The following is a 9,298-nucleotide window of genomic DNA, read 5'->3' as shown; positions in this document are numbered from 1 at the left end:
ATAAACCGTTTATATCTATGGTCCATTTCATCCATTTTAATTATCAAGTTTGTATTTTTATGAAACATCTAGACCCGATCTACTCTAGGATCAAGTTTCATGGCAAAACGTTCATAAAAATGTAACCTTTAAGCTTAAAACGTACCTTTAGACGTTAGTAGAGTCACGGCTAGCTTGATACACGACCTTGGACTCGTTAGCTCACTTGTATGATCGAAGATCTATGATTACTATGATCGGTTTATGGTTTGGATAATGGGTGGCGGCTAAGGAAGGTATTTTATGGCTTAAGTGTGTGTTTTAAGGTGTGGAGAGAATAAGATGGATAAGTTGGATGGAAATGGAAAGATTTAGGGTTTAAGGGGTATTTATACTTCCTTAAGCCCATGGACCTAAGACCCATCTTTCCTTTTTAGTCCATGATTAATTCTCTCTAATTAGCCTACTTCTCTTTCCCTCTTTTATTATTATTATTTTATTTACCATCTTAAGTAAACTTGTCCACCATAAAAGATAATACATAAAATATTATTTATTGAAATTTTGGGATGTTACATGAAGATTCATTTTGTTGAATGTTGATGTCTGGCCTAAGTTAAGTGTTCAAGCATCAGGGAACAACACGAACAATGTTTTTATTTGGTTTGGGGCTTTAGGCTTTAATTTGGTTGGGCTTTAAACATTGGTTAAGCTTTAATTGGTTTAAGCTTTAAATTTGGTTGCATTCTCAAGTTTAAATTACAAGAAAAAGGAAGGGATATTAGTTTTTAATACTCCCAACTTTCCCTCATTGGTAGATAACACTCCCAACTTTCGATTTGTCACCCACCACTCCCAACTTTCACCCTCTTTTATTGTACCACTCCCCGTCTAAATGAACACTAACCTCGTTAATGTTTTGGACTAAAAATGTCATTCAAATTAGTTGAGGGGGTAAAACAGAAATTTTATTTTTAACACACAATCTCCATTTCCGGTGACCTCGTTTTTCCGGCGACCTCGGTTTTTCTGGTGAATTTGAGTTTTCCGGCTATCTCGTCTTTCAGAACACCATATCCATCATTTCACCGAGCTTCACATATGAATTTGAGTTTTCCGGCGAGTTGCGGGTTTTCGGCGAACACCATATCCATCATTTCACCGCCCACCGCCCCAAAACCGCAAACCCCCCCCCCCCCCCATACCAGTGTCTCACCCAGCCAACTTCCGGGATCGCTTGCGTGCCGGAAAATCAAGTTGCAGGTTTCCGGCGAGCAACATCTTCATCATATCTCCACCGATGCACAATCTTCATGATCTCCATCACCTTTTTACACCTCTGAACCATCTCCATTTTCTGAAAGACGAGAAGCCGGAAAACTCAAATTCTCCGGAAAAAACGAGGTCGCCGGAAAAACGTGGTCAACGGAAATGGAAGTTATGTGTTAAAAATAAAATTTCTGTTTTACCCCCTCAACTAATTTGAATAACATTTTTAGTCCAAAACATTAACGAGGTTAGTGTTCATTTAGACGGGGAGTGGTACAGGAAAATAGGGTGAAAGTTGGGAGTGGTGGGTGACAAATCGAAAGTCGGGAGTGTTATCTACCAATAAGGGAAAGTTGGGAGTATTAAAAACCAATATCCCAAAAAGAAATGATAAGATTGGATAGGGGAAGAAAGGAAAAGAAATTATATACTTAAAAGAAATTCTCGAGTTAAAATAAAAGAAAAGAAAAGAAAGTGTTAATTACATTCTTGAGTTAGATCGGAAGGAAAAGATAAGAAAAAAATTGTAACTTTACAATTATGTCCTCACAGCAATATGGAAAAGAAAATATAAATTAGTAATATTGTAATGAGTTATAAACTTTCCTTTATAATCATGTCATATTTGGCAGGAAAGTTTTGAAGGAAAAAATGCATAGCTTTTCTTTCCATTCTCATTCTTTTCTTTTAATGAAAAAACTCAAGAATGAAAAAGAAAAATTTTCTTATCTTTTATTTTCTATCCCTTAAATACAAAACTCAAGAATGCAGTGTAAACAAATAAGGGTAACGCTATATTTTCCAGTGGTAACGAAATACGAAAACGACCAAAAAATAAATTTTGCACTACCGACAAAAAGTTAAGTGGTAGTGGAAGCTACCCCTGATTACTAACCAGGTACCGTCTTGCCACCATGATGATTAACGACTATTTAGAGATCTCTCCACCACCATCACCGCCCACCAATTCAACCAACATATAGGGTACAATGAAGGTGAGGTTGGGCGGACGACAATGAGGCGCGACCGCATCTAAGGTTTCGATCTAAAATGATGATGAGTCAACGTGGATAACGGTGATTCGAGGCGGACAACGGTGGACGCTGAAGAAAGTGTCACCGATGGTTGAAGATGATGGTTGAAGAACACTGATGGAGTGCTAAAGACGATGGTGGCCGAGAGTGGTTGGAGAATGTTGGTGTGCAACTATAGAGACAAAAGCGCACATTAAAGAGGTGTACAACATGTTAAGCTAACGCTACAACAAACTAAAGCACAAAAAGAATGGACAATTATCTTGTGAGTGAAGCCCAATTTCAAAATTAATATATGGGTTAACTACTGATTACCACCCTTCATCGTCAACGTTCTCTCTGACGCATCAACGTACCACCATCGTCACCTACATCAGTAACTCCTTTTTTATAAGACAAATATTTGTGTTCATATTTGTTCTCTTAAAAAAAATCAACATGTTCATGTTTGTTTATGTTTGTTCGTTAAAAAACTAAAAAATCTACACATCTTAATTGAAAGTGCCTAAACGTTAAAAATATAACGAACGTAACAAACTAATATATATGTATTAAATTAAAACGAAACTACATTAACAAATAAAACAAATCATTACTAAATATAAAATAGCAAAACGATTAAAAACAAAAATTTAAATAATAACACGGGGACTCAAACCAATACTTCATATTCTGATATATAGTTTTTTTTATAATTTTTTTATAATTTCAGAATATTTTATTAACATTTTAATGTTAAAATCTCAAAGTAATATTTTAATTTATTATCATTCCAAATGCATAATATTAGCTTGTTTAGAGAAAGTTGCAACAATAGCTATATAGATAAAGGATTCAATATAATAATTGGTTATCATACAATAGATACGCAAGTTAATACTCCGTTGATCTCAAAAACCACACTCTGGCAAAATTGAAACTTCTATTAATTCAGTTTTCAACCTAATTAACTACTTCATTCATGTTTGTGGCAAATTATAAATCAATTCACTTTAAGAATTGTTAACCAAAAAATCAGACATCGACCCCAAAATGCTGCTGACCAAGTTCATAAATAAATTCAGTTGATATGTTCATATGATGAAATCGATGATCGATTGATGATTATTTGATTATTACGAGATTATATTAAGCGATTTATGTGTCCATGATCTTGTGAATGTTTAAAGTTGTTTTCTGAACTTCTTAAGTTTTTCTTCTAACTTTTTTTGTTATGAACTTCTTAGATATTTTTCTAAACTTCTTAGCCTTTTCTTTTGAACTTTGAAGATTTTTGTTCTAAGCTTCTTAAATTTTTGCTCAAAACGTTTTAAGTTTTGATTCTGGACGTTTCAGTTTTGTTAAGAACGTTTAAGCATAATATTTTGAATCATAATCAGCGCTCAGTTGAATGTATTATTCTACAGTTTCATAATCGACTGATGTCAATTCGATTGATTAAATCATCAATTTGAAGATCAAGCGCTTAATTTCTTTTGTTGGTATCTACTTCAATAACTGATTGAATCAATTAATGACTCAATATAGTATGATTAGGTGGAAAATTGAAGAACAAACTGCAATTGTTTGTTTAATTGTAAAAAAATTGACCAATTGTGTTTTGAGGTCTTATTTGCCGGTAACAAACATTTTTAGGGTTAGATAACTCAATTTAGTTTGGTATCGACACGCAAATTAGTTTGATATGTGTTGACGGTTGAATTATATTGATATGGATGGATGCTCGATGAATCTGTTATTGAATTAGATCGTAGAATTAGATTTAGGTTATTTACAATTATGGCACTGCCGACGTTTTAAAAGCTCGCGTACCTAATGTACGATAACTGATTATTGTACAATAATTCACCTCTAGCTCTTCAATGAATGAAATACAATTTTAAATTTTAAATTTTTTAGCTAGGTTTTTACGATCCATTCATGGATTATTATTTTTTTAATTTTTCAGATTGTGAGAGTCAAGCAGAAGAAGAAAGAATTAGAACAGCAGATAGCAAAACAGTCTACATAGAAACTAAAGATGAAGACAGGTTTAGAAATAAAGCAGCAGAAAAGTTAAAAGGAGAACTGTATGAAGCTGTGCTAAGTCAAAACTTTCAGCACGTTGTGGGCGTTTTAAATGGAAAACTTGAAATATTGAGGGACACGATAACCATTAACGGCGACACTGCACTTCACGTAGCGGTGGGTACTACCAAAAATAGAGAGTTTTTAGAAGAGATATTTAACTTGGCTACACAAGATAACCGGCCACTGGATATGCGAAACTCAGAAGGAAGCACCCTACTTCATGTTGCTGCTATTGTTGGCAACATTGAAGCTGCAAAGATCTTGGTTCGAATAAACCATGATTTGATGAATGCCACGGACAATGAGGGTCAAACTCCACTAGCCAGAGCTCTTACTAACATGCATACCAAAATGTATATGTATTTGTTGTACACCGATGTTGGATATCTAGATATTGAGATGGGTAGGAGTACTCGTTGTGAGCTTCTTGTTAATATTATTTCTTCTAAAGATTACGGTACTAACCACTATCTTAATTAATTTCGACAGTTATGAATTCTCAACTTTCTTTTATCATTTTTTTTATTATATGTGCAGGTTCAGCATGGTCTTTATTCTATAACTATGATGTTGACTCCATGATGTATATTGACACTACTGTGTTGATGGCTATAGCTCAAAATTTCCCAAGTAAACTCAACTTTTGGGAAAGAACCGTCCATAAATGTGCATGTATGCTAGTTGATTCTACTAGTTATTTATTTATTTTTATAATTTCTACTAGTTATTTACTTATTTGTTTATTCCTTGTGTCATATTGCAGCCCAACTCAAGTTCAAGTTTTTTGAAGCCACAGAAACAACAGAAGTAAATTATCGTCTTGCTAAAACTTTACTTCGTGAAATATGTTCCAGAATAAAGTATGCAACAGAGTCCAAACTTCACCATGACTACTACAAAAATGCGATTCTTGAAGCCTCAAGACAGAACTCGTACGAGGTCGTAAAAGTAATTGTGTCTGTTTTCCCAAATGCGATCTGGAGTGTCAATGAAGACGGTCACAACATTATTCAATGTGCTGTGGTAAACCGTTCAGATAAGGTTTACAATCTATTATATCAAATGAGCGAACACAAAAATATTTATAGGACAGTTAAAGACCCTTTTAGGAACAACCTCTTGCATTTGGCTGCAAGATTAGCAGCTCCTGAGAAACTGAGCCATATATCAGGTGTAGCTTTGCAAATACAACACGAACTACAATGGTTTAAGGTAGGATTTAAAGTTTAAATTTATATTATTCATGTATGTATGTAGCTTAGTCAAGATATATAATATCTTACAGGAAGTTGAGAGATTTGTATGCCCTCTAAACCTTATGCAACAAAATTGGTGTGGACTAACACCTCAAATGGTATTTACAAGAGAGCATAAGGAGTTGGTCACTGAGGGAGGAAAATGGATGAAAGATACCGCACAGTCATACACAATTACAGCCGCGTTAATCATCACCATTGTGTATGCAGCAGCTATCACAGTGCCAGGGGGGAACAGACAAGACAATGGGATACCCGTGTTTACTAACAAAACTGCCTTTACAGTATTTGCGTTTGCCGATGCCATATCATTGTTCACATCTGTTACATCCTTGTTAATGTTTTTGTCAATCCTCACAGCGCGTTTTAACGAACAAGACTTTCTCTTCAAGTTGCCTACAAAATTAATAATAGGTCTCGCTACCTTGTTCATCTCGACAACAGCCATGCTCGTAGCATTTGGTGCTTCCTTATTCCTTATGTTTTGCCAGAACAATCCACAGATTCTTATTCCCATAGCTACATTGATATGCCTACCCATTACTTCTTTTATGAATTCGCAGTTTCCGCTCATATATGACCTAATGAGTGCCACGTATGGCCGTAGCATGTTTGGTAAGAAAAGTGATAGCCCCTTCTATTAAGTGTATTTTTTTTCATATGTTACCTCTGCAGTAGTGTTGTACTTGAATATTAGCAATATGCCTCAGTATTGGATCCTTATTATCAGTATTATTTTAATTATTGCTTTGTTGGATGTGCAATTTGCTTAAAACAACACTTTGAGCGCATAAATTTCCACATCATTTTTTGTTCTTCCCCAGGATTTCAAAAGCGCTTTAAATTTTAATTGTCTCCTAAACGTAGTCTTAATTTGCATACAGTTAAATGTTAGTAACAATAAAACATCACCAAGATTCAGAAGATCAACACAACCTTTAGCAATAAATATACAATAAACCTACGTAATAGAAAACAAATATCATCAAATCCGCCATTTTAACAAGTCAGTAATTTTTATTATCGCATCTTCTTAGATCTCAAAAGAGGATTTCGTTAAACTAATTAAAGTTAACCGTGTACTTATGAGTTATGTCTATTCCTTATATTTACAAGTCAGATGACATGTTTTTCCTATCCGTAACGCACTATCATTTGCTCATCTGGGTCAAGCCAAAAAGTCTTCATGAGTTACGACAGCAAGAATAACCAAGGATCTCAGGTGCTATTAGCAATTATAAATGTAAGAAACTTAGTAGTCCTTGTTATGAAAAAATTATAACCATAATCAACCAGCAAGCCTTGCCCCTTAATGCACTTCATTGATCTAAAATATATAACATCAATATATCAAAATATGAGGCTAGACTAGACAGTTTTGTGTAAGGTGACTAAGGTGGGAGTGGATTATATGATGGTGGATATGTGCAACCCATATAACATTGGCCGTCTGGAAAGTTAAATGGGAACTTTAATGGACCGTTTGATATTGGTAAGGGAAGTTGGTCAACATAAATCACTTTGTAGGCTTCAACAGAAGTGATTATCACATACGATAATTTGATCAGGGTTGTACTTGTGATTGCAGAATGCAGATACCTTTTGATTGTTGTGTTACGGACTGAAACCATTGCAAGGTATGGGGACGTACAAGCCAAATATAAGAACTCAACCCAAAAGACTAGTCTGATAGGTGAGGGAACCCATTTGGCTTATAAACCCCACATCAGTTGTCCATACAACCGATGTGGGACAAGTCCCCATACCTTGCAATGGTTTCAGTCCTTAACATGTTTGTTACAATCAGAATTGAAGAGAAAGAAGGAACCAGAAATCAGATACGCCAATTACTGAAGAATTCAGTTAAGTTTCTGATACCGTTTTTCTCTAGTTAATCTAAGGATTGTGATTAATATATCAAAACAAATTCTGTATCTATTCAAAATTTTATCAGAGAAAGATCAGAATGGTTTGTTTTGAGACCGACCAGGTCTTCAAGAAACAGGAAGGGTAAAACAACAGGTTTTGTTTGTTGTATTCGGTTAAAATTCGAAGTTGCTTAAAAGAAATTGAGGTTCTTGAATCTTTTATCGAGAAGGGGCTGGTTTTGGTTAAGAAAAACAAAACAAGTAAGAAAAGTTAAGAATAATTGGTTTGATTTGTTTAGCAACCAAAAAACTCGTGTATTTTTGTCGGTAGAGACAAACAATTGGTTTTGATTTGCCATACAACCGAAAACCCGTGTACTATTCTTGGTTGAAACACTTGCTTTTGAATCACTTAGTGACCGATAAACCCGAACCTCGTTATGTTTTAGAGTAGCTGGTTTGAGTTGTTTAGGCAGCTGAAAAACCAGTGTATTGTTGTTGGTTGAGACGAACAATTTATTTTGATTTGCTTTGGGAAACCCAGGTACTACTTGTGGAATAAAACAGTTCTTTTAACTCATTTTGTGATCGAAAAACAGTACACTATTGTTGAAACAGTTGGTTTATGATCCATATACTGTTTGTAGAATTAACAGTTGGTTTTGATTTGTCTTAGTTGTGAGGCAACCGAAATCGGTGAACTATTATTATTAAAGCTTGATATCGATTTGATATGATACTTGCAAAGTTGAAATCAAAGTCGATCCAAAACCGGTGAGAGTCAATTTGTCAATATTAGGAAAAAGAAAACTCAGAAAATGGTTGAGACCAAAGATAATGAAGTTTTTAAAAGAAGGAGGGACATCCATAAATATTCAATGACCCATGTTAAACTCCACAAATTACACCATTTGGGCTATAAAGATCTGATCGATCTTTAAAGTCAATGGAATTTGGGAAGCTGTTAAACCAAAAGTAGGCACTGAAGTTTATGAAAAAAAAAAGAATAATACAACAATTGCATTACTATACCAAGCATTACGAAAAACATGGTATTACAAATTGCTATTCTCACTTTAGCTAAAGAAATTTGGGAAGCAATATTTGTTCAACATGTCAGAGTTGATAAAACTAAATAAACTCGGTTAAAAACACTCGAGTTGGATTTTGAGTCTTTAAAAATGGGTGTTGACGAGTCACTTGATGTTTATACCCGGAAAAATAGTGAGATTTCCAAAATCAAGCAATCTTTGGCATACTATGAATGACAAAAGACTGGTTCCAAAATTACTTAGTTTGGTACCAGAAATTGTTGTTGCGATCGAGCAGTTTGTTGATCTTGGTTCAATGTCATTCCAAGAAGCCATTGGAAGATTGAAGGCTTTCAAGGAACGCGCCAAGAAGAAAATCAATGAGGAAGATGTGCATGACATACGTTGTTCACAAAATAGGATGGGAAGGGAAAGCCGGTGAGCATAAATGTGAGCGTTGCGGTCATGAAAGTTCAAAACAACAAGAAAACAAAGAACATGATCGAGGCAAAAACTGTAAGTCATGGAAAAATAAAGGTGGAAAATGCGTTAATCAAAACAAAGATCACATAAGATGCTTAAAGTGTAATGAACTTGGACATTTCAAACATGAATGCCTAAAAAGGGAGGCAAAACGGATCTCAAAGAAGAAATGAAGACCCCGCTAAAATGAAGTTTAGTTTAAGGAGGAGTGTTGAAGTTAAACTAAACTTTATTATTTATTATTAAGTCTAGGGGTATAAGTGTCATTATTATAAAGTATAACTAGGAGTCTTAATGTAACTGATGTA

The 9,298-nt window shown here is 34.6% G+C and overlaps 1 protein-coding gene across 1 annotated transcript; it reads left to right on the top strand.

Moving 5' to 3' along the window:
• The first annotated feature begins 4,202 nt into the window (after nucleotides 1-4,202).
• LOC143558740 (uncharacterized) lies at nucleotides 4,203-6,378 on the top strand. Its single transcript, XM_077047515.1, has 4 exons — nucleotides 4,203-4,809; nucleotides 4,890-5,024; nucleotides 5,077-5,564; nucleotides 5,638-6,378. The coding sequence occupies exons 1-4, from the start codon at nucleotides 4,203-4,205 to the stop codon at nucleotides 6,250-6,252; spliced, it is 1,845 nt and encodes a 614-aa protein (XP_076903630.1). The 3' UTR covers nucleotides 6,253-6,378.
• Nucleotides 6,379-9,298: the final 2,920 nt, after the last annotated feature.

The sequence above is a fragment of the Bidens hawaiensis genome, unplaced genomic scaffold (genome assembly GCF_021521415.1).
Source record: "Bidens hawaiensis isolate Kalapana, Puna unplaced genomic scaffold, B.hawaiensis_p1.1 tig00019639_1, whole genome shotgun sequence".
Lineage (NCBI taxonomy): Eukaryota > Viridiplantae > Streptophyta > Magnoliopsida > Asterales > Asteraceae > Bidens > Bidens hawaiensis.
Note: the sequence above shows the minus strand (reverse complement) of the source record. Positions and strands in the feature narration are given on the sequence as shown.